General features: G+C 69.2%; 1 protein-coding gene across 1 annotated transcript; it reads right to left on the reverse strand.

Moving 5' to 3' along the window:
* Positions 1-3,446: 3,446 nt before the first annotated feature.
* On the reverse strand, positions 3,447-22,563 carry LOC138067059 (maestro heat-like repeat-containing protein family member 2B). The gene is made up of 42 exons (XM_068941016.1): positions 22,539-22,563; positions 22,094-22,233; positions 21,766-21,888; positions 21,141-21,306; positions 20,627-20,725; positions 19,906-20,057; positions 19,335-19,478; positions 18,700-18,792; positions 17,864-17,933; positions 17,636-17,749; positions 17,107-17,180; positions 16,685-16,804; positions 16,018-16,125; positions 15,667-15,826; positions 15,238-15,278; positions 14,813-14,954; positions 14,165-14,217; positions 13,446-13,553; positions 13,026-13,145; positions 12,717-12,839; positions 12,401-12,553; positions 12,141-12,167; positions 11,670-11,792; positions 11,255-11,334; positions 11,024-11,159; positions 10,809-10,892; positions 10,444-10,548; positions 10,094-10,217; positions 9,821-9,930; positions 8,959-9,111; positions 8,022-8,176; positions 7,616-7,778; positions 7,146-7,339; positions 6,426-6,563; positions 6,139-6,250; positions 5,414-5,560; positions 4,939-5,118; positions 4,495-4,650; positions 4,198-4,320; positions 3,928-4,030; positions 3,652-3,717; positions 3,447-3,573 (listed from the first exon to the last, which is right to left on the reverse strand). Exons 1-42 carry the CDS (start codon positions 22,561-22,563, stop codon positions 3,464-3,466), a joined length of 4,917 nt encoding a protein of 1,638 aa, XP_068797117.1. The 3' UTR covers positions 3,447-3,463.
* Between the last annotated feature and the right edge of the window lie 458 nt (positions 22,564-23,021).

A 23,021-nucleotide genomic window follows, 5' to 3' on the forward strand; every position in this document is an offset into this window, starting at 1 on the left:
GGGAGCAGCCGAGTCGGAAAGGCTCAGCCTGAGCCTCGTCGAGGAGCAGGGCGCCGGCACGAAGACGCAGGAGGCGCTGTGCGGTGAGTGTCCCAGTGCGGCGCCTGGGCAGGTCTGCGCTGCGCCCCTGCTCGGCGGGGGCTGAGCTTTTTTTGTTGTTGTTATTTTTTGTCATGTCTGCGGGGCAGTTGGGAGGGAGGAGAGCAGGCTCTGTGTCTCCACAGGGCCTGTGCAGGCCGTGGGGGTCAGTGCTGGTCTGTCTGTGCCGGCTTGGGCTGCTGGGGCTGCGCAGAGCTGCTGCGAGCGTTGTGCACCGAAGCCCTGGCGGGGCAGGATTGCGCCTCGTGTTTCGCAGGACGGGGCGCTGCCCGGGGAGTTCAGGAAAGCTCCGGTGACCAGCGCTGCCCTGGGGGCGGCTGCTGCTGGCACTGCCAGCAACTGTCCCGACCCACGCCTGCGGCCATTTGCCGCAGTGCTGGGCCTCTCCTGAAATGCCCTCTCCTTTTTTTTTCTCTCCTACAGGGATGGAGGAGCCCCAGCCGGGCACTCGGGGGTGGCCGGAGCAAATGCTGAAGTGTCATCCTGCCACGGGCTCGCTGCTGCTGCTGCTGCCTGCGCACAGAGCCTGGGACAGCGCGTCCGGCAGCAGGGGCCGCGTCCCGGCCCCTCACCCGCACGGGGACCTCGGGGGCGCTTCCTGCGGAGCCTGGGGGCATCTTCTCCTGGGGGCTTCTCCCTGCATCGCCTGGAGGGGCTGCGTCACTGGTGAGTAACAGCTGCAGCCTCGCTGCCTGTCTCTGTGTCAGGTGCAGGTGGTGCCGACCCCGCACGACGGCCTCGCACCTCCTTTCTGCGCTCGGAGACGGAAGCGGGAGAGCAGCGCCGCAGAGAGGGAGGCTTCCTCCACCCCTGACGCAAGGCGCCCGGCTCCCTGCTCGCAGCAGGACGACTGCGCTCGCCTCGCCTCCCTCCTGCCCTGCGCGCGCCCCGCTCCGGGCTGGGGCCGAGCTGCCTGCGCCCGCCGGGCTCTGGGCCTCCTTGGGAGCCGAGCTGGGAGCGCAGCGCCCGCTCGTGCCAGCGCAGCTCGGGCTCCTTGCAGCTTGGGCGACTGCCCAGGTTGTAAATCAATCACTGTCATAACTTGCATCTGAATATCATGTTCCATATTGTATACATAGTGCACAGTATACATGGTATTGTATACATAATTAGTTTATTAACAGTATGTACATATTGAATACATGGTTGTTTATATATAAAAACATTATAAAGGGTGAATAAAGAGTGGAACTGGAAGACGGCGTCTGCTCGCGTTTCCTCCCCAAAAGTGCCTTTCGCGCCAGAAACTATCTCAGACGCGAAGTTCGGCCTGGTGCACGCCGGCCTCCCTGCCTTCGGGGTGCGCGCGGATGGACCCCCACCTCCGGTGAGGGTCCACGGGCCCTGCCTACCCCCCCCCCCCCACCTGGCCCAACCACCCTGCCTACCCCTCTCTCCCTCCCACCACCCACAAAAGGGCCCCAGGGCCCCTGGGTTGGGGGCTGAAAACAGATGACTTAGTAGTCTCTGTTTCCAAGCCTCCAAAATGCAGCACTCAGCCTCCGTTTCTGAGCTCAAAAACGCAGGACTTGGGCTCATTCGGCTGTTTGGGGCTCTGAAACAGAAGCTGTTTTCAAGCACCAGGAACGCAGCACTTACCTTCTGTTTCTGAGCTCTGACCCCAGCCCAATGAACCTGTTTACAAGCACCAGAAACGCAGGACTGAAACACAGCCTCTGTTTCTGAGCTCTGAAACAGCTCAGACCAACCTGGTTTTGAGCACCAGAAACTCAGGACTCGGCCTCCCTTCCAGAGCCCCCAAACTGCCCAGGGAACATGCTGTCTGAGGCCCAGGAATGCCCACCTCCCTTTGGAAAGCCTGCATTTCTGGGGCTCACAGCCAGGTCCAGGGGGCTGCTTTGGGGGGGGGGAGGGGCTCAGAAATGGACACCGAGCCCCCAAAGCAGCCCACTGGACCTGGCTGAGAGCCCCAAAAACACAGCAGTGCTTGGCCTCCCTTTCTGAGCTCTGAAACAACTCCATTGAACCTGTCTTCCAGAGCCCCCAAATGCAGGATGCCATTTTGAAATCCTGCATTTCTGGGGTTCAAAAACAGGTCCAGTGGGCTGTTTTGGGGGGCTCAGAAATAGACACTGGCCCCCCCCCCCACAGCAGCCCACTGAACTTGTCTTTGAACCCCCAAACCCAGGACTTAACCTCCATTTCTGAGCCCCTAAACAGCCCAGTGAACCTGTTTCCCAGCATCAAAAACACAGCACTTGGCCTCTGTTTCTGAGCTCTGAAACAACTCCATTGAACCTGTTTTTGAGCACCAGAAACGCAGGACTCGGCCTCCCTTTCCGAGCCCCCCAAACCACCCAATGAACCTGTTTTCTGAGGCCCAGGAATGCCCAACTCCCCTCTGGAAAGCCTGCGTTTCTGGGGCTCAAGGCCAGGTCCAGGGGGCTGCTTTGGGGGCTCACAAATGGACACCGAGCCCCCAACGCAGCCCACTGGACCTGGCTGTGAGCCCCAGAAACGCAGCATTTAGTCTCCCCTCTTAACCCCAGCCAGCCCCCTCAGCCTCCCCTTTTCAAGCCCCACAACAGCCCCAGGGACATGTTTCTGGAGGCCCCAGAAGGCAGGGCTGAACAACCGAGGCTAAACCCTGCATTTCTGGGGCTCCGCAGCAGGCTCGGGGGCTGTTCGCGGGCTCGGAAACGCACTCCGAGCCCCCCCGCAGCCGCTGAACCCGTCCTCGGGCCCCCCAAACCGCAGCCCTTGGCCTTCCCGCTCCCCCGACCGGCCCCCTCCGCCCCCCTTCGGGGCCCCGGGCCGGTGCCGGCGCAGCGGCCGGGCAGGACTCGGCCCCGCGCCCGAGCCCCGGCCGCCCCGGACCCCCCTGCGGCGCCCCGCGCCCCGGCAGCCCCCTCCCCTCCCCTCCCCTGCCGGCCCCGGGCTCGGGCCGCGCCGGGCAGCGCGGCTGGGGGACCCTCCCCGCCGGCAGCCCCGGCCGGGCGGCACCGGGCTCCGGCCCCTCGGGCTTTGCGGCTCCTCCTCGCCCCGCGGCTCCCGGCTCCGGCTCCCGGCTCCGGCCGCGCCGGCACCGGGCACCGGCCGCCTCCCGCCCCGGCCGGTCCCGGTCCCTCCCCGCCCCGCTTACCTGGGCCCCGCGGCACCGGCACCGGCCCCGGCCCGGCCGGGAGCCCCGGACACCGAGCGCCGCCGCCGCCGCTTCCCGCGGCTCCGGGGGCCGCGGGGGCCGCGCAGGCGCCGCCAAGGGGCCGCAGCCCCGCCCACACCGACGCCCCGCCCCGCCCCAGGCCCCGCCCCGCAGACGCCCCGCCCCGCAGACGCCCCGCCCCGCCCGAGGCCCCGCCCCCGGCGCACACAGCAGCCCGGCCCGGCCCGGCTCGGCCCGGCTTTATTGCGGCTCGGCGGCGCCCGCCGCTCCCTCGAGGCCGCTGTCGCGGAGGAGCCGAGCGGCCGCCTGCTGCACCCGCGCGTCCCCGTCGCCCCGCAGCGCCCGCAGAGCTGCAACGGCACCGGCGTCAGCGCCCCTGCTGCCGGCGGGGCCGCCCGCAGCCCCCCGGCCCCCGGCCCGTCGCCTACCTGCGGCCAGCAGCGTCGCCTCCGGCCCCGGCAGCCACTCGGTGCCCGCGTGCTCCACGAGGACGCCTGCGGCACGGGGCACCGCGCGGCGTCACGCGCTGCCCGCCGCCCCGGCCCGGAGCGCGCGGCGGGGAGGCGCCGGCCCCGGCTGCCCGGGGGGCCGCGGCCCTCGAGGCGCCCCCCGGGCACCAGCACCTGCCACCCCACGGCCCCGCGGGCGCTGCCGCCCCGGCCCACCTCCCGCGCCCCGCGCCACCCCGCGCCGCCCCGGCTCACCGGCCACGTCGAGGGCCGCGGCCCGCAGCTCCGCGCAGCCCTCCAGGAAGCAGCGCCTGGCGGCGACGTACAGCCTCTGTTGGTGCTCGCGGCTCTCCTGGGCCTGGGGGACGCGGGCACACGCGTGTCCTCCTCTGCCCGCCCGAAAACGCCCCCGCGGCGCCCACGGCCCGGGCACCGCGGGCGGGTGCATCGCCCGCCCCCTCCCTCCCGCCCTCCCTCCGTCCCTGCCCGCGGCCCCCGCGGCCCCCGGGGCGCGCAGCTCCTCACCAGCAGGCTGCAGACGGCGTCCTGCAGCTCGGCCGCGCTCAGCCTGGTGCCGACGGCGATGCCCTGCCGCACCCTCCTCAGCTCCAGGAGCGGCGCGCACAGCCGCAGGGCGCCCTGGCACGCCTGGCAGAGAGAGCCCAGCCCTGTCGCGGCCGCCCCGGACGCGGGGCCGGCAGCAGGGAGCCTGCCCCGGCCCCCTCCGCGGCCCCCTGCGCGCGGCACCGCTGCCAGCGGGGAGGGCGGAAACGTCCGCGCGGCTTTGCCGGCTGCTTCGCGCGCCAGCTCCCGGGCTCTCACCGTGGCGGCTCCCGCGTCCGGGTCGCGCAGGTGGAGCACCAGGCTGGCCCACGTGCTCCCCAGCTCCCGGGCGAAGAAGGGCCTCCACCGCCTCGTGGCCGCGGCGGCCAGCACCCCGTACAGGGTGAAGGCCGCCGAGCGCAGCGACGCCTGCTCCTGCAACCCAGCGCCCCCGGCCGTCAGGCGGGCGGCAGGGACCCCTCGGACGACTGCTCTGTAACCCCCGAGCGCTGCCCGTCGAGCGCAACGCCCTCAGAAAGGACCCCCGGGGGAGGGGAGGGGAGGGGAGGGGAGGGGGGCCACAAACAGCGCCGCCTCCGTCTCGCCCAGACATCGGTGTCTTGCCCGAACCCTCCCGCTGCGGAGCTGCCCCGGCCCGCGCCGCCCCGCGCCCAGCCCGCCAGGGACCCTTCGAGCGGGCGCCAGGCGACGCCGCTCGCTTACAGCATCAAAGAACGCCCTCGTGGCCCTGGCGATGTCCTTGAAGGCGGAGCCCACGGCCTTCCCCCGGAGCTCGTCGACCACCTTCGCCAGCGCCAGCAGGCTCTCGGCCACCACCTCCGCCGAGGCGTCCTCCAGGCCCCTCCGCAGCGCCGCCAGGACGGCTCCCTTGCGCTTCCGCAGCTGTAACGCGCGCACCAGCCTCTCGCTGTCCTGCCTCCGACCGCCCGCCTCTCCCGTTGCCCCGGGGCCCAAGCTTCCGGCATCGGCCCCCGAGCAGGGGGCAGCCCGAGGCTCCCGGCGGCACCTCCGCCCCCTCTGCAGCCCGGCTGACGCCCGAGGACGCAGCGCGCCCGGGGGAAAGGCCCCCGGTTGCCTCTGCTGCTCTGCCCAGGCTCCTCGCCAACCCCTCCGCCGCTCTCCGCCTGCATCTCTCCAGCCAGGGGCCGCGTTTCCTGCGGGGCAAAGCCCCTCTCACCTTCTCCGGCGCGCCGCTGACCGCGTTGCCCAGCCCGCGCGCTGCCATCTGCCGCACCGTGCTGCTCGGGTCCCGCGCTTTCTCCACCAAGGCCCCCAGGACGGGCTGAAGGCACCTCCTGGCCTGGGCCGCTGGGTCCTTCATCAGCTGCAGCACAGCGACCCGGCCGTCAGCAGCCGGGGACGGAGGCGGAGCAGGCCCGGCCACAGCGCCCGCCCGGGGCGCCGCGAGAGGAAGCCCCACGAGCCCGGCCTGACGCCCCCGGCCCCCGGCCGCCTCCCTTTGCGCCCGGCCCAGGCCGAGGGCAGCGCTGCCCCGGGCCCCAGGGCGCCCACGTTGGGGCGGTCGGCCTCCGGAGAGGATTTCTCATTGGGTCCCGGGGCCGCTCAGCAGAGCTGCGGAGCTCCAGGCAACCTGGCAGCCCGTCCCGGCTGGGGTCGGGGACGCCCTGGAAAGGGGTCGCTGACAGAACGCCCGCCCGTCCGTCCTCTGCCCCGGCAGCAGCGACGGGGACCCGGAGCGAGCGGTTTGCAGGGCCAAGAACATCCCTGGCCGCGGCGCGGGGGAGCGACGCGGCAGGGGCCGGGGAAGGGCAGCTCCCGGGAGGCCTCCTACGGGGGGATCCGCTCCCGCCTCGACTGCGACACTTGCTGCCGGCACCTCCCCAAAGAGCAGCGTCATGAGAAAACCCCTCCTAAACCTGCCTCTCCCTCCTCCTCTCTCACCTCCGCAAAGAAAGCCGCCGCCATGACCCGCAGGTTGGACGACGGGGCCTCCAGCCACTGCGTCAGGACCAGCACGACGGGCAGCGAGACGGTCCCGGCGCGGAGCAGCACGCTGCGCGCAGAGCACAGGCAGGCGGCACGCGGTTACGCAGGCAGGCACCCGGCCTCAAGCCCCAAAATTCACCCGCTGCCCCGCAGGCTCCGCTCGGCAACTCGGAGACGGCCAGGCCAGGGGAAGGGTCCCACCAGCCCCCCCAGGGCAGCGAGGCGCCTCCGCGGGCCCTCACCCGGTCAGGAGACAGACGCCGTCGTGGTGAGCCCGCGGGTCTTCCAGGGCGGCCCAGGCTCCCTGCTTCCGGAGCAGCCGCAGCCACTTCTCCTCGAGGCTCGTGCGCAGCACCACCTCCAGGGTCTCCAGGGAAAGCCTGGGGGGAAGAGCAGCGAGTCCTGCATCACCGCAACAGGCTCCTTGGGCAGAGCTAAGGAGACGCCGCCGCCTGCGAGGCGATCCTTCCCTCGAGCTCAGCCTCCCCCGGGGAGACGCAACGCGCCCCAAAATGACATCTCACCACCCTGGCGTCTGCCCGGCTGTGAGAAAACTGGCCTTTTCATCCTTCCTGGCACCCCGAACTCACCGATCGCACTAGAAACCCCCAGGCTCTAGACTTCGCGCCAGAGGCCCCGTTGCCAGGGCCCCGGGCTGCCCCGGTCACCCGGCCCCAAAGGCAGGCCACGGCCACCTCCCTTTCGCGGGCAGCCTGGCCTGGCCGGCGCCACGCCGGGTTTTATCCTGCTTGTTCCCGTCCCTTCTCCAAGGGGCAGCAGGGCAGAGGGAAAGGCACGACACCCCGCAGGCAGGAGACGCGGCAGGCAAGGCCCGAGCCCTCGGCGGTACCGGCCGCGTAGGCGACGGGGCAGGCCAAAGCGCTGCCTCGGGGCCGTGAGCGAATGTGGCCCGGTTACGGGGACCAAAGCCCAGCCCCTGCGTCTGTCCCGCTGGCTCCCACCTGCAAGGATTGTCATCACTCGTGTGTCCCTTGAGGAACAGCTTTCCCCGGGTGCTGACTTGGGAAAAGGGCATCTCCTTCCCCAGCGTGGCGCTGATCTGCTTCAGCAGCACCGGCAGCAGCTCCGGCAGCAAGCGCTGCACAGCCTCCGGGGTCTGCTGCGTCGACACCACCTCGCCGATGGCACGTGTGATCTGCAGAGAAATTCAACCTGTGAAAACAAGGCCTTTTCCCACCCTCCCCTCCCGCCTCGGGGACCTTTGCTGTCCGCAGTTCGGCTTTCCGCAGCAGCCCTGCAGGCTGGCAGCAGCAAACGGTCTCGGCTGCCCCCGCTGCCAGCGCTGCGAAGGGCCCAGCACGGCACCCCGGGGGCTCGGGGGGGTCGCGACGTGCACAAAACTCCCTCAGCCTGAAGGGTTGTTAGGACGTCCGATGCGAAGCTGCAGAAACGCGTCTGCCAGCGCACGCACCTTGAGCGGCTCCAGCGCAGCCTGACCGTCGTCTGCCTCAGCCTCCGCAGAGCTGCTCCTGGGCTGGTCGTTTCCCGAGCGCTCCAGTTTTTCCATTAAAGCCCTCAGGAGCTGCTGCACAAAGAACTTCCTCCCCAGGACCTGCCACAGCTCCACGGTGCCGCTGCAAGGCAGCACAAGTTCCCCCGTGAGCCCGCGGGCTCTGCGACCTGCGATGCCACCTCGGCGGCGGCCAAACGCTCTCCTGGCCTCCAAGGGGCTGGCGCGGGCCGGGCTCTGGCCGTCGGCTCTTGCCGCGCTCAGGCTTTCTCCCCCCAGAGCAGCAGGACCGGCTTCTCCGCTGGCTCCTGCTCGCCCCGTCGGCGGTGGGTCCTGCCTGCCCGCGGGGCCGGGGCACTGCGCGTACCTGTCCATGGGCAGCTGCTTCTGCAGCAGGCTGTCGATGACGGCCCCGGGGTGGTAGAGGGCCAGCACGGACACCGCCTCCAAGAGGACGCGTCGGAGGGTGTCCTGCTGCATGGTCGGCATCCGGATGTAAATGATGCTCAGGATTTCCGGCACCTGAACGAAGACCAAAAGAGCCGTCCTGCCCATCCTTTCCTCGTCCTCCCGCACAGCCCGGCACCCCACTCGGCCGATGAGCAATTCCTGCTCCCCGACCGTTTCTCAAGATCCAGCCCTAAAGCCCGAAGGCTCTGGGCCGCGGCGGGGGGACGCTGGACCGCCACGGGGACACATCTCTGCTGCCGACCGAGGGCGACACCGAGGAGCCGCCCTGGGCCGAGGGACCTGCCTGTGGCCCCAGACCCAAACCCCAGCGCAGCAGAGCCCGAGCGGAGGAGGGCAGCAGAGGCTGTGACCGTGCAGGCACCGGATGGGACCGGGCCCCAGGGCCACAGGCACGAATCACCAACAAAGAGGCCATGACTGCTCCCGAGAGCAACGCCGCCCCGGGGCTGGCACAGCCAGGCTCAGGCAGAACGACGAGGACCCACAACAGCCACCCAACATCAGAAAAGGCACCATGCACAGAGCAAAACGCGGGCAGTGCGTGGAGCTGGGCACCAAGGAAAAACGAGCAAGGAAGGGGACTGTGCTAGCGAGTGTGTAAGAAACCCCAAGCAGCACCAGGAGTCAGGAGGAAGAAACCCCCAGCGTCAACATCCTGTTCCTCCCGGGGCAGGGCCCGGGATGCCAACAGTTTGCCGCAACCCCCCTTCTTCTGGAGGCAGATGGGTGCCGTCCCCCTTCGGGCCCGGGGCAGGGAGGGCTGAGGGCACAAGGGGCAGGGCAACGGCCGAGGCGGGAAGGCCAAAGCCCCAGGGAAAAGGTGTCTCTCTCACCTTCGTGGAGAGCTGCCCCCCGCATTTCTCCAGGAAGGTGACCAGCCACTCGCCAGCTGCCTGAGCGCACGCGGACCTGACCGACAGCATCCCGTCCAGGGCGGCAGAAATGAAATCCGTAGCCTGCGCTTCGGGGATGTATTTGCAGATGATCTGGGGAGAAATCAGAAACAGGAGAGACCACGTCACACGTCTGCTCCGGCTCTTCAGAAAGGAGAGGAGACTCGGGCGCTGGGGGGCGGCGGGCCAGTTCGCTAGGCCTGGCGGGTGCGACCGCCTCCCAGGGCAGCCGGGCAGGCAGGGCTGGCTGAGCGCTGTGCGGCCCAGAGGCCTGGAAGTGTCTCCCCGGGCGCTGCTTGCTCACACGCAAAGCCTGCACCCTGCCCGCCCCCGGGGCCAGGCCCTCAGGATGCCAGAGCTGCTGAGAGCCCGCGCAGGCGCTGCGCACGCCGACCCCCCGCAAACGCACGGCTCGATACACGGGACACCCAAACAAGTACGTGTTAAACCCAGCAAAGGGAGAACGGGCAGGAGACCAGAAAGAGAAGGCAGAGCAGCTTCCCGGCTTCCCTCCAGCACCTCTTTTCCCACAGACGGGTGGGTATGTGTGCTTCCGTGCGGTGTGTGACGGTCCCACACGTGTGCACACACCCCCACACACACCCGCACACACCCCCCGTGGCCTCTCCTCCTTCCCCAGCGCGCCTGAAGGACGGACACGCTCGACAGCCGCTTGCTGCTCGCTAACCCCCGGCGCCCAGTGCCACAGCTCTCCCAAAACGGAGCGGGGCCCCGGCCGGGAAGCAGGCAGCTGCCCGGGAGCCCGGCCACCGGCTCCCCCCGCGCTGTCGGGGCCAGGTACCTTCGCCAGTCTGGAGGAAGCCTGGAGCTGAGCCTCGGCGTCTGGGGCGCTCAGCCGCTGGCACAAGGGCTGCACCTCGTCCTCCTCGGCCCCCGAGTCCAGAGTCTTGCCTGCAGCGAGCACCAGGAGAAAAGGGCCGTGATGGCGACGCAGACCCCACCTCTGGCCCGCGGGCCGGGACGAAGGAGGAACGGAGCCCGGCCCCGCGCGATCGTCGGGCCCCCGGGGGCACAGGGGCCCGGCTGGCCGAGCCTGGCCGGGGGCTGCCCTCACCTCGGATGCGGAGCAGGTGGCCCAGGCAGGCCCCTGCCCGCTGGCGGGACGCGGCCGGCGAGTCACAGACGAAAGGCGCCAGCAGTCCCACCATGGAGCCAAAGAGCTCGAAAGACTTTTCTCCCTGGGGAAACAGAAGGCCGACGAGAAGGTCGCGGGCGGCCCCGATGGCCGATCTCCCTCTCCCGGCTGTGCTGGCGTCCGAGCCGGGGCAGGGCAGCGGGGCAGCCAGCGGGGCAGCCCCACAGCCCAGGAGACCCGAAACCCAGCACCTGGCCCGGGGCAGAGCTCCCTGCCGGGGCCGCAGCCCGTGGGGAGTGGGGACACGGCGCACGGGGGTCCCTTCTCACCGTGCGCTCGAATCGCTCCTCGTAAGCGCCCAGCAGCTGGGCGCAGGCCTGCAGGGCCCTCTCGCGCTCCCACTCCTTGGCCGAGGTGAGCCAGTACTCCAGCACCTGGGCAAGAGCAGACCTGTCTCCCAACGGGCCTCCCCGGCCTGCCCGCCGCCACCCCAAGCGTCTCCCTCCCGCGCAGAGTCCCGCCGAGGAGCTGGGACTCGGCAGCCGGTGGCGCCGGCCCCTTGCCACCCCGTCAGCCGCTCGCGGGGGGCACCAGCGCAGACGCGCTGACCCTGCCGACTGCACAGCCCAGCTCTCCCCGCGCACCCTCCACCCGACGCCGGGGACGCCTCCCCCGACGCCCCCCGGATACTCACGTGCAGCATCTCTGCGCACCAGCCGGAGGTGAGGTCTTCCTCCAGCAGGGCTGTCACCAGCTCGCCGAGAGCCCCCATGGTCTGCTGAGAGCGGGAGAGAAGGACGGGCGTTGGGCCGCACACGGAGACGCCCAGCGCAGCCGGAGGGGGCAGCGCGCAGCACCTGCTGCTGGGGGATCCCCCGGAGAGGCCGGGACAGAAGGGCCAAAAGGTACCTGCACGCGCAGAGCGTCCGCCGCTGCCGCCCCTTCCTCTTCCACCTGCTCCGGGGCAGGCAGGGGCATCGCGCTCTGCAAACACTGATCCAGGAGGTCGCGGTTTTCCTCCCGGCTCAGCGACGGCTTCAGTTTGCTGGCAGAGAAAAAGGAAGACAGGAAAGAGGCTTCCTACCCCTCCCCAGAGCGGGTCAAACCACAGCCCCCCCAGCCCTGGCGGGAAGAGCCTACCTCAAGTGCCCCAGGGCCAGAAACGCCTCCCTGCGCAGCGGGGACGCCAGGCAATCCCGGGGCTCCTCCTTCACCAAGCCCTGCAGGTCACAGAGACACGCGCACCGTGGGCAGCGGGCAGCGACCCAGAGCCCTCCCGCCGGGAACAGGCTCTTCTGCTCGCCCTGCCCCGGCGCACGCCCTGGGCACCCGCACGGCTCCCACAGCGGCACCGGGGCCGGCCAGCCGCCCCACCGGGGACAGACCCACTGCTCTCCCCAGCGACAGCCACCGGGCGCCAGCACCCACAGGCCCCGAGGCTCAGGGCGCTCAAGGGGCCGCGCACAGCCAAGGGAGAGCATCACGCCTCGGGGCAACCGGCCTCGGGGCTCAGCCCCAAACTCCCTGGCGGGACAGTCCCGGCCCCAGCACTCACCAGCAGGATGCCCAGCAGCTCCCGTTTGGAGGAGAGCTCCACGCGGTGCGAGCCCCCCGCCCCCTGCATGGCGCGGCTGACCTCAGCGACGCTCTGGACCAGGGTCAGCTTCAGCTGCACGTCCTGCGGCCCAGGAGAGAGAAACACAGCGGCACCGATGAGCAACGCCTCACCGGGCCAAAGGCTGGCAGGGGAACACGGCGGGGCGGCCAGCCCCAAAGCACAGCGCACGACCACTGCATCTTCCAGGAGCCGCAGGCACATGGGCTCGGCGCGCGGGTCGGAGGAAGGAAACCTCCTCTCCCCTCCTTGGAGGAAGCTCCCCCCGGGAAGGCACAAGCTTTCCCGGCAACCGACTGCAAGGAGACCCCGGACCCTGGCCCAGCGAGCGGGAGAGCGAGCCCGGCACGCCGGCGATGGGAAAGGTGCGCGGCCAGGGCAGGAAGCAAGGCCCCATCGGGCAGCACTTACCTTGGTGGAGATGGTGAAGCCCAGCACCTGCAAGGCGAAGGGGGACATGGTGAGAGGCAACGAACGGTCGCAGCGCACGCAGCCATGCGGACACAGGGATACGCAGAGGGACACGGGCTGCGTTTGGGACTCGGCCTTCAGCGCAGACCCCTCCTCGGGGCTCTTTGCTACGAGACGGCCCATCGCGGCGAGCTCCAGCTCGGAGCCGGGCTGGGGCAGGCGGCGCCTCGGCGTGGCCGGCCCTGCACCCGCGCACCCACCTGGCAGCTGGTGCGGTAGTGCTGCAGGATGCCCCTCACGATGTCGCTCTCCACGCGGGCCAGGAGCTGCTCCCGCGGGGCGCAGAGCGCGATCCGGCTGTAGGCCAGCATGAGCGCCATGTGTGTCCCTGCTCTCTTCCCCTGGTGGTATTCCTGGGCCGTGGGAGAAGCCACGAGACGTCAGCCCAGCACCTCCGTGGACCCCAGCTCCCGCTGCCTCCCGCTTCTCACGCAGCAGCCACCACTGGGCTGCTACTGCTTTACAAGTGAAAAAAAGGCAGAGGAAAAAGAAGCCAAGACACCCGCGATCCTCTACCTTCAGGCGCTTGAAAACCCCCGACACTGGTCTTTCTTCCATGGAAGAGCCAAACTCCTGCACCAAGTCCAAGGCAAGGTGGAAGTGGCTCTCGGCAGAGCCGCCTACAACGCAAATCATCCCCTGCAACACAAGAGAAAGGGACACTCAGCCACAGCAAGCTCCGAGCGACACCTGCCATATCATCCCACGGAAAGAGCAGCGACACGGAAATCGGAAGAGCCTGGAGCGCTCTGCTGGGAGAGATCACCGCTCCCCTGGGAACACGGAGGGGCTCGGCGGAAAGCAAGGGGAGAAGAGGAAACCCACCTCTCTCTCAGACGCCTCCAAGTAATTTGTTCTCAGTAGATGTTTCTTCACTTCCGCGCGGACGTAGGGGACGTGCGGACACACTGCCAGGGACACCCCGATAGCCTTGTACAGGAAGGCCTGGAAGAGAAGAGGCCACCCCAGACGAGGTCACGCACAACCTGGCGGGACGGAGCGGGGCCGCGACGCACCAGCCCGCGCCAGGCATGAGGAGCCGGCCGCGGCGCCCGGCCGTTCAGCCCAGCCCCGCTGCCCGCCGGCGCCGAGACAAAAGCCTGCGTGGGGAAGGGACGGGAGCCAGGGAGCCCGGCCCGCCCACAGAGGGCAATATCTGCAGGCGCAGCCCGGGGAGCGTCCCGGGCTCTCGCGCCAGCGCCCACGGGGAACGGGAGCAGAAAGGAGGCCTCGGCAGGGACCCACCTGCTCCCGGGACAGCCGGGGGTAGCTGCCCTTCTGCTGGCTCAGCTCGAAGCTCAGGCCCATGGTCCAGGCCTGGCTCTCGATCGTCTCCAGCGACGTCCTCAGGAACTAGGGGAAGCACAAGCTGAAGCAAACCCTCCCCGGCCCCTGGGCGAGGGCTGCTCGCCAGGCGCCCGCTGCTCCTGCTCTCTCCCTCCCTCCGCGCAGGGAGCCCCAGCGACCGGCCCGGTGGCGCACACGTATCCCGCAGCCATCGCTCGGGTTCAGTGAATCCTGCCTTTCTGCCCAGGGGCGGCGGCTTTCCACAAGAGACAGCCCAAAACATCTCGTCCTCTTTTCCCTTCCCTGTTTCATACGGAGGATTTTCTATTTCTCTGGGCGCTGGGAGATCATTCTTCTTGAGGGACTTCAAGGCACGCCTGGCGCTAGCCTGCACGTGGCAGCTCCCTGGCTATGCCGGTCACGGCCCGCGTCCCGCAGAGCCGCTCACCAAGCGGAACGATGTGACACGGCAGAACAGGAAACGACCCTCTGTGACCCAGAGCCCTTTGCAAAACAAAATCCTCTGGGCGTTTTCAGGGCGTCTTGTGGGCGTTTCCTCTTTTCTAAACTAAACTGGCATTCTCCTCCTTAGGCTCCCTCTGCTCCTGGGGAAGTTCCCACCCACACCTTCCCCCTCTTTCCCAGCGTCATTTGCTGCCCTCGCAGCAGCGCTCCACCTTAAGCAGAAGGCGCTCCCACTCGGCAGAGTCCAGGCAGCTCTCGCTTTTCCCTACAAAGCCAGAGCAAGACACGCTCAGCGTCACTTAGCACCAGAGGAGCCCAGGGGTCTCCTTGGCACTGCAACACCCCCCGGCTCCCACGCCAGAAGGGGCCCGAGCCGGGAGGCTCAAGCCCCGGCGCCAAACTCTTTGCCAGGCCCCAGACGCCCGGCGGACCCTGGGGCCGGGGGCCGGGGTCACTCACAGACCCGCCGGGCCCAATCCCCCTCGCTCCACTGCGGCTCCCAGGGCAAACCAGGCCGTCACACGAGGGCACGGACCACGCTCACGCGTTCTCGCCCCGACACGTCTCCCCCACCCCCAGGAGCGCCGAGCCCGGCCCTCCCAAACACCCACCCAGCAAGGACGCCGGGGGGCTGCACAACCTGCTCGTGGCCCTGACGGGCAAGAAAGGCCCCGGCCCCCGCAGGCACCGCTCCTGGGCGTTACTGCCCTCGGCGTCAGCGCGCGCTCCCTGGCAGACGAGCGGCCGCAGAGCAAGCGCTGAGAAACCCAGGGCCGATTCCCCTCCCTCACGCCTGGACGCTGCCTTTTCCTGCCTCCCCTTCGGCCTCCCCAGCCCCTTCCTCCCCGACGGCACTTTACCTTCCAGGTACTGCAGCAGGAAGGGGATCTTCACGGCCCACACCATCCCCACGGCGCCGTGGATCGCTCCCGGCAGGGCCTGCAGCAGCCGCAGGGCAGCGACGCCGCAGCCGCCGCCGGCGTGAGGAGCCGCCGCCAGCACCTGGGAGAGGGCAGGCGAGACCTGGGCTCGGGGCGGCCGCCAGAGCCGCGGCTTCTCCCCAGAGGGAGGGCGGTCGCTCCGCCCCGGCCGGGAGCCGCCGGCGTTGGCTTCTCCACGCCCAGCAGCAGGGTCCCCGCGGGGCAGGGGTGGCTCCGACTCGCTCTCGCACGCCTCTTCCTCCCCGGAGGCTGCCGGCCCCGGCCCCGGCCTGTGAAGCGGCTCTGCCCCGACCTCTCCCGTCGCCTCGAGGCCACGAAAGCCCTTTCCCCGGGCCCCTACTCACCAGCAGGCGAGCCAGCAGGGCCTGCGGCGTCGGCAGCTTGGCTGCGAGGAGGAAGAGAGGCCGGTGAGAGCGGCGCGACCGCCATACCCGGCCCCTCTCGGCTCGGGCAGCCCCCGCGCGGCCCACGGGCTGCTGACCGGCTGCGCTGCCGCAGCCCTGTGCCGGGGCTTCCCCAGGGCTGAGCAGACGGAGGTGCAGGCAGCTCCAGCGCGGCTGGGAAACGCTCCCGGGCCGCAAGCAGAAAGCTGCCAGCAGTCGAGCGAGGCGTCTCTGCCGGGCACGAGGAAACGCGGCACAGAGCTCCCTCGCCCCGGCCAGAGGGGCACGGCTCTGCCCGTCCTCGCTCCCGCCTCCCGCCTGCGTCTGGCAGGGCGTCCCCGGCCCCCGCACGGCCCGGCAGAGCACACGGCGACGGTTTCGGCTTCCTACCTCGCTCCCGGGAGGCCACGACATCGGCCTCCTCCTCTCCCTCCTCGTCCCCTGCTCTCTGCCGGCGCTCGGCCAGCTCTCGGAGGCACTGGGACAGGGGCACCAGCGTGCCCGTGTACTGGGCTGGCACCACGTACTGCAGGAGCCGCGGCCACAAGAGCTGCAGACGAGAACGAGGCAATTCAGCACTTTGGGGTTCCCGCCCCACCGCCAGCTCAAGAGCTCGTTTTAGCTCTGAGGGGGAAACGACGGGCTGCGTTTCCGCTCGCCCTGTGCGCATAGGGGCCTGTTTGGGGAGCAGTTGGGGGAGAGCGGGGCAGGGAGGCAGCAGCAGGGCGCAGGACGACTTACTTTGGTCATCCCCCTGACGGAGACGTCCACAGAGCCCAGGATGTCCAAGCACAGGGCTTGAAGGTCTGTTGCTTCCTGTGCTTCTGCCCGAGAAAGGTTTCCCTGCGCCTGCAAGACACGGTTTGGACAACGCCAGCGTCACTCCCTGTCCCTGAGACGGGAGGTGAAGCGGGAACCACCCAGCGCTGCTGTGATGTCCCCTGGGAGCACCCGTCTCCCGAGGCAGGAGAGAGCACAGAGGCCCAGAGGAGGGGCCAGGTCCCCGGCCAAGGAAGGACTAGACAGGCTGCGACCAGGGAGACCCGCTGCCCGTCGGGGCGCTCGCCAGCGTCCTTAGTCGGGGCCAGCGGCAGCCCGAGAGCAAAGCTGCGAACAAGGATCCCCTCGCCGGGACGGGCTCCAGCCACAGAGCCGGTGAGCACCGCTCATCTCTCGGGGCGAACAGTCAGCGCCGCAGTGGGATTTGCTACGCGCTGGTGGGAGGCCAAAGCGCTCCCCCGGCACCCTCCGAGATCCCCCCCAGGAACGGCGATGGGGACGCCGCTCAGCCCTCTGCACCGCTGACTGCAGCCCTGCTGAGGGGGGTTCCCCATTTCCAGGGCGCCCGCAGGGGCTCCCAGGACACCCCGGCACAGAGCGAAGCCGAAGCGTCACGCTCTGCCCTCACCAGTCTGCCGGAGGCCTGGCTGAACGTGGCGAAGACGTGGGCCACCAGATCCCAGGCCGAGCAGCTCTGGACGCTGCAGCTGAGCAGCTCCTTGGTGAAGCGCAGAACTGCCCTCGCCACCTGCCAGGGAGGAGATCGCAGTTATCCCCCGATAAGATAAGATATTCCCCCCCTCCCCCCAAGCTCGAAAGCTGAGGGGCAGACGCCTTCGCACCCACCCAGCCCATCTGCCCCATGGGGAGACTACACGGGCGCAGGAGACCCCTCTGCTCCCACGGTCACTGCCCTGCGGGGAAATTTCCACAGGGAAACGCTCGTCTAGGCTTGACCCCGACCCGCTGGGGCTGGCCAGGCTCTGCCCCGGGGGAAAGCTTTCTCTGCCGCCCACCCACCGCGGTGCCGCCCCTCGCCAACCAGCTCACCTTCCTGCTGGGGTCTCTCAGCACAGACCGCACCGCCTGCACAAGCAGGGGCAGGCGCTGTCCTCCCTCCGCTGCTGGAAAAGACGGGGAGAGGCGGGCGCTGAGGCAGAGCCCTCGGTTCAGCAGGGAGCTGGCAAAGCTCCCAGCTCTTTCACACCCGAGCGGCACAGAAAACCGGGCACGAGACTGTGACGGCCGAGGAAGCAGCAGAGTCCCCGAGTGACTCCCTTTACAGACACAACTGTGTGACGCGACAGACTGCTATAACAACACGGAGCCCTGCAGAAACGCCATGGGGACACGTAGCTCGTGCCCCTGCCCCGTCACCCAGCGTCGGGCGCCGTCACTGGTGTGTCACCGTTTACAGCTGCCCTGTCAGATCCCTGTCCCCGCAGCTGCGTAGCACCTCGGCTGGGGACAAGAGCATTGCAGCTCGTTTTGGGTGTTTGTGCATCACTTGCAGCCGTGTCTGCCCGCCGCCCGGCAGCCCAAACCCCTGGCCGGCCTCACTGCGCCTCGCAGCACTGACCTGCAGAGCGCACCAGGGCTCTGAGCAGCTCCAAGGACACCACGCGAGCGGCCTCGCTCCCGCTGCCCAGCTGCGAGCGCAGAAAAGCCACCGTGTCCTCAGGGCAAACTCGGGCTGCCAGGGAAAATTCGTGCTCTGCATAAGCTGCCCGTGTCTTCCCCCCATTTCAGAGGTTTGGGAGAGAGCGGCAAGGGCACAGCGGTGTCACGCGGAGTCTCCTCCCCTCACCCAGCAGCAGGACGCAGTAGGTCAGCTCCGACCGGTGGTCCCCGCTGTGCTGCTTGCTTTCATCACTGAGCTGTGGGAACAAGGTGCGTTTCAGAGAAAAGAGCATCAGGACTGAGCGGACGGAAAAGAAACTGCTCCCTCCGCTCTCGGCTCCCCGGGAGCTTTGGACAGCTGCAAAGCGGCTGCCTGAGTCGGAGCGAGTCGCCCCGGGCCGGCCGCAGACTCCCTGGAGAGAGAGATGCCGTCCCCGAGGGACGTTTCGCCCCGCGACCGCAGCTCCTCGCCTCATGCAGTGGATCACCCTTGCTTCGCTCCGGAGCTCCAGAGGGAGCCCAGAGGGAAGTGCCGGGGCTTTGGTGGCCAACTCGGGATGCCGAACTTTGAGGAGATGAACCCTTTCCCCAACCTTTCGCTTTCCCCCTCCCTCACTCCCAAGGCAGGCCTAGCCCCGGGACGCGACCCACAGCCAAAGCCCAGCCCACCCCACTGAGGCGCTGGGCACATCCAGAGGTCTGGGGCGGCCGGGCTGCGCAGGGGCCCAGGGCTGAGCTGCGCCCGGGGTCTCTGGGCTCCAGAGAGCTGCGACGGGGCTGGGAGGGAAACTGCTGGGTGAGCTGGGCTCTCCCCTGAGCCTGCGCACAGCAGCCACAACCAGCTCTACAACAGCCTCCAGACACCGGAACGGGAGGCGACTCCCAACTATCTGCACGGACCCGGCCTTCAGGTAGGTCCTCCGGGCAGGATGCCCTGCCCGGCCATCCAGCAGGACCTTCCTGGCCGCGCGAATCAGGTCTGCTGCACCCTGTGCAAGCGGTACAAGGTCACGCTGCCCTTACCTGGCTGTGCACAGCGGTGCCAATGGCCTGAAGCTTGTCCTTGGGGATGAGGATCTTCACTTCCCCCAAAGTCTCAAGAAAATAACTCAGACCCTGCAAGGGAACGGGGGAGGAAGAGCGGGGCTGTCACCTAAAGCAACGTCTTAAGAAAGGAAACCCAGCCTCTTTGTGATGAACTCCTCAACTCCAGCCCCCAGGAGAAAAACCCAAACCCTCCTGCACGGGGCTTCTCGTGTGTCCTTCCCTCCCAGCAGCAGCCTTAGAGGGCTTCTCCTCTGCGCAGAGCCCATCGGACGACGTTCACACCCCTCAGACCTCCCATCCCCGCCAGACGCCGCTGCACAGCAGCCGGACGGGTGTTACAGCAGAGCCCCTGGCCTGCATGGCGCCCCAGGCATGGGGCTCAAGGCCTCCCTTCCCAAGGAGATCGGGCCCCGAAGACGCTCAGCTCCCTCTCGGCCCCACCTGCGCTGCTCTGGTCCTGCCCGAGAAGCCCAGGAGGCCTCAAGCCTCCCCTGCCCTCTCCATTTTTTCTCAAGGGGCCCCGGTTCCTCCAGGCACCCCACAGCCCCCTGAAACCTTGCAGCACGTGCACAGACCCCATGGCCATACCGAGCCCCACTGTGACACCTCACCTTGGTCACCCGGAAAGTGTCCTGGACCTGCTGATACTGGCCCAGGAGCCAGGGGAGCTGCGCCCACACCTGCTCCCGGTGCTCCTCCTCGTGCAGGAGGAGGCCCATCATGGCAGCCATCGCCCCCAGGACCGCCTGCTTGACCTGCACGGAGGGCAGTGAGATGCTCTTCATCAGGGCTGAAGGTCCTTCCGCCCCGACACGGTCTGCCCTCCCCACAGACAGGCGTTTCCCTGCTTCCCCTGGAGGACGAGGGCTTGCTCCACAGCAGAGGGCACGTCCCCAGCCCCGGGCCCCCCCGGCCCTGCCCAAAGGCCCCCGGATTCGGCTGGGTCCCAGCAGGGCGGCCCCCGGCCCCGTGCTCCTGGGCGCGGGCAGCGGCTGAAGATGCAGTCCCGCACGCTGCCTGTCGCCTGCCACCAGCATCGGCAGGGCCCGGCTTTGGGTGCTGCATCAGACACCCTGCTCCCTCCCCGGGCGCCTCTCCTCCCACACGGCCCTCATGCTGACAGACAGACGGACCCCGATGTCGCTGCTGCCGCCGCGGGGCTGCCACGGCAGCCGTTCTCACCTCCTCCTCCTCGCAGCCCAGCCAGCTCCCCACCACGTGGCAGAAGAGCGGGTGAACGCTGCTGCAGAACTGGGCCTGCCCCATGCGCGGGAAGGGGCATTTCTCCCAGTCGCGCAGGTAGGTGTTTACGGCCTTCGACCACTGCTCCAGGACTGCAGCGAGACAAGGCAGAAGGATCACGTCAGAGTCTGCCGCGCGGAGGAGACTGGAGGAGACCGGGTCTGGCTCCAGGGACAAGCCGTGCAACGCTTTGACATGCCGGGACTGAAACGCTGCGTTCTTGCTCGCCTCCTCCCCATCACTCCCGTTCCTCCTCCTCACAGCCTTGGTCCCCCCTGCACTTCTCACTGCCTCCCTGCCCAAACCTTCCCCAATACTCGCCTGCTCTCTCTGAACCCCACAAAACCAGCCTGCCCTGCAGGGAGAAGGCGCGAGTGAGCCTGGGCAGAGCTCCAACGACGGGAGGTCGCACCAGGAGGAAAGCGCAGCAGCAGGGGCAGCGGCAAGGGCCCAGGAGGGCCTCTGCACCGTTGCGCTGAGCGCCCCCACCTCCCGCCCACAGAAACCTCCTGGGCTTCAGGCGCTGCTTCGCCCCGTTGATGCTGGTGGGGACGGCAGAGGCCTGACCTCGCCGCAGGCTCGGCCCTGCCGTGGCCCAGCAACAGCCCCGGGCGCCGAGGGCTGCTCCGGCCCTTCCCCTCCCCGCGGGGCCGACACTCACCGCCACAGACAGCGCGCAGGGTCCGGCTGCTCCCCACCTGGCTCAGCATCGTGAGCACGGCGAAGAGCGTCATTCCCACGAAGGGGACGCACCGCAGGGCTGCACAGAGGGCAGGGGCAGGGGCACAGAGAGCGGCCGTCGTCAGAGGAAGCTGGGGCAGCGCGCGGGGGAAACCCCGGGGCAGCGCGGCAGGGCGAGCCCGCGGGCTGCCGGGCCCCCGGGGACGCGCTGGAGGGCCAGCGGGGCACCAAGCTGCCCGAGGGGCCGGGGCAGGCCCCAGCACGGGGAGGGACTCGACAGGGCACCAGGGTGCTGGGGCCTGCCCCGAAGCGGGGAGCGGGGCAGCCCTTCGGGGGCCTGCCAGGGCGGCGGGGGCAGAGCCCGCCACGTTGCCTCTCCCGCCCGTCCCGTCCGTAGCGCTCCGGTTCAGCACGGAGCATTTGGGGGACGGGGAGGATCCCTTCTCCCGGTTACCGCAGACCGTAGCCCCGAGCCGGAGGCCGAGGGGCCCTACCGTAGCTGCTGGCCAGCTTGCCCAAGGTGACAAACACAAAGTCCTCGGAGATCTCTCCCAGGGCCCTCAGGTGGCACTGCAGCTCATACATGACGCTGTCGAAGTGGGAGCGGGCCAGAGCCACCAGGACGTCGCTGGCGGCCGTCCGCACGTCCTCTGTCACACCCTGGCAAGAGCAACGAATCCCCCCTCAGCAGGAGAAAGGCCGAGGCAGCCGGACAGGCTGAGCGCGCCGGCGGCCACCGCCTGCCTCCAGCCCTCGGTTCCTGCCTCGGCCACCTCCCTGCGCAGCTCCCGGTATCGCCCCCAAATCCACTGCAGCCACGAGCCCCCAAGGCCTCTCCCTCCGGGAAACACTTGCTGGTGCACAAATCGTGGCCCTGCACGTCCCAGCTCCGCCACCAGCCCTGGGCGCAGGCGCTGCTGGCTCAGGGAGCTGCTCCCGCTCCCCGCTCCCTCTGCAGCTCTCGCGGAGGCAGATCCGCGGGGAAGGAGCTGCCCCAGGGCGGCTGGCAACCTCTGACAGGCCTCAGCGCTCGAGACGTGTCGGCAGAGCCCTCCTGCGGTTTACAGAGCCCGGCTCCAGCCGGGCGCCGCTGGCTGCCTTCAGAGAGGAGCAGCTCACCTGCGCCGCTCTCATGTCCCTCGAAGCCGCCGCGATCGCTCTGCCCAGGACAGCGCTCTGCAAGCGGCCATCCTCGGCCTGCAAGACTCTCTCCAGCTCTCGGTAAGTCTCCGCCCTGTCGCCCTGGGGACACAGCCCAGAAGGGAACAGGTCGGCCCTGCTGTCCCTGACCGCCAGGGAGCCCCACAGCTGCGGACACGGGGCCCGCCAGCGGCAGCGTTTGCAGCACGCGCCGTTCGCGGGAGGGCAGCGGCCCCCTTGGGAAACCAGGGGCCCTGCCGGGCGCCTGCGAACCCACGCGCAGCCCAGCGCGACGCCCGCGCCTCACCTCCTCGTCTTGCAGGCGGTTGCACAGAGAAGTCACGAGGTCAGCAGAGGTGGGGACGGCTGCAGGGACGGACTCTGCCACCCTGCCTCCATCCTCGGCCACGCGAGGTCGGGACCAGCAACCGCCGCAAGTGAAGAGACCTGAAAGGCGAGACCAGAGGACGAGCGTCAGCTCTGCTGGCCTCAGCCGTCCGCCCCAGCCCGGGGAAAACGCCTCCCCCGCCGGGAGAGAAACCCCTCCGCTCCCCGCTAACGCGGCGGCCCAGGCTGCGCTCGCGGCAGGGCAGCCGACAGGGCGACGGCAGCGACTCTTCCCCTCTGCTTGGCCCTGGTGAGACCACCCCCGCCCGCTGGTCCCCTCTCAGCTCCCACTACGAGACAGACACAGAAATGCTGCTGGGGGCTCGCGCCTGGGCTCCCCCCCGGCCCCGGCCCCGGCCCCTCACCTCGGAGCACCCGGAGTCTCCTCATGGCACCGGGCACAGGGACAGCGCTGCTGCGCCAGCCCCACGCCGGACGGCAACTCGCACCACCGCCGCTGCGGTGGCCAATGAGGAGCTGCCCCGCGACACGCCCGCACACCTCACAGAGGGCTGCCAGCCAATCAGGGGCTGCCCCGCGACATGCCCGCACACCTCACAGAGGGCTGCCAGCCAATCAGGGGCTGCCCCGCGACACGCCCACACACCTCACAGAGGGCTGCCAGCCAATCAGGGGCTGCCCCGCGACACGCCTGCACACCTCACAGAGGGCTGCCAGCCAATCAGGGGCTGCCCCGCGACACGCCTGCACAACTCACAGAGGGCTGCCAGCCAATCAGGGGCTGCCCCGCAACACGCCCGCATACCTCACAGAGGGCTGCCAGCCAATCAGGGGCTGCCCCGCGACACGCCCGCACACCTCACAGAGGGCTGCCAGCCAATCAGGGG

This window comes from Struthio camelus, chromosome 4 (assembly GCF_040807025.1).
Source record: "Struthio camelus isolate bStrCam1 chromosome 4, bStrCam1.hap1, whole genome shotgun sequence".
NCBI lineage: Eukaryota > Metazoa > Chordata > Aves > Struthioniformes > Struthionidae > Struthio > Struthio camelus.

Excerpts from the sequence above, each read along its gene's own strand:
- LOC138067059 (XM_068941016.1), bottom strand. The coding sequence starts at position 22,563 with ATGAGGAGACTCCGGGTGCTCCGAG. Across the intron at positions 17,750-17,863 it reads CTACTGCGTCCTGCTGCTGG|CCCGAGTTTGCCCTGAGGAC; the intron begins GTGAGGGGAGGA and ends TTTCCCTGGCAG. Across the intron at positions 4,031-4,197 it reads ACGCCGTCTGCAGCCTGCTG|GCCCAGGAGAGCCGCGAGCA; the intron begins GTGAGGAGCTGC and ends CGCGTCCCCCAG.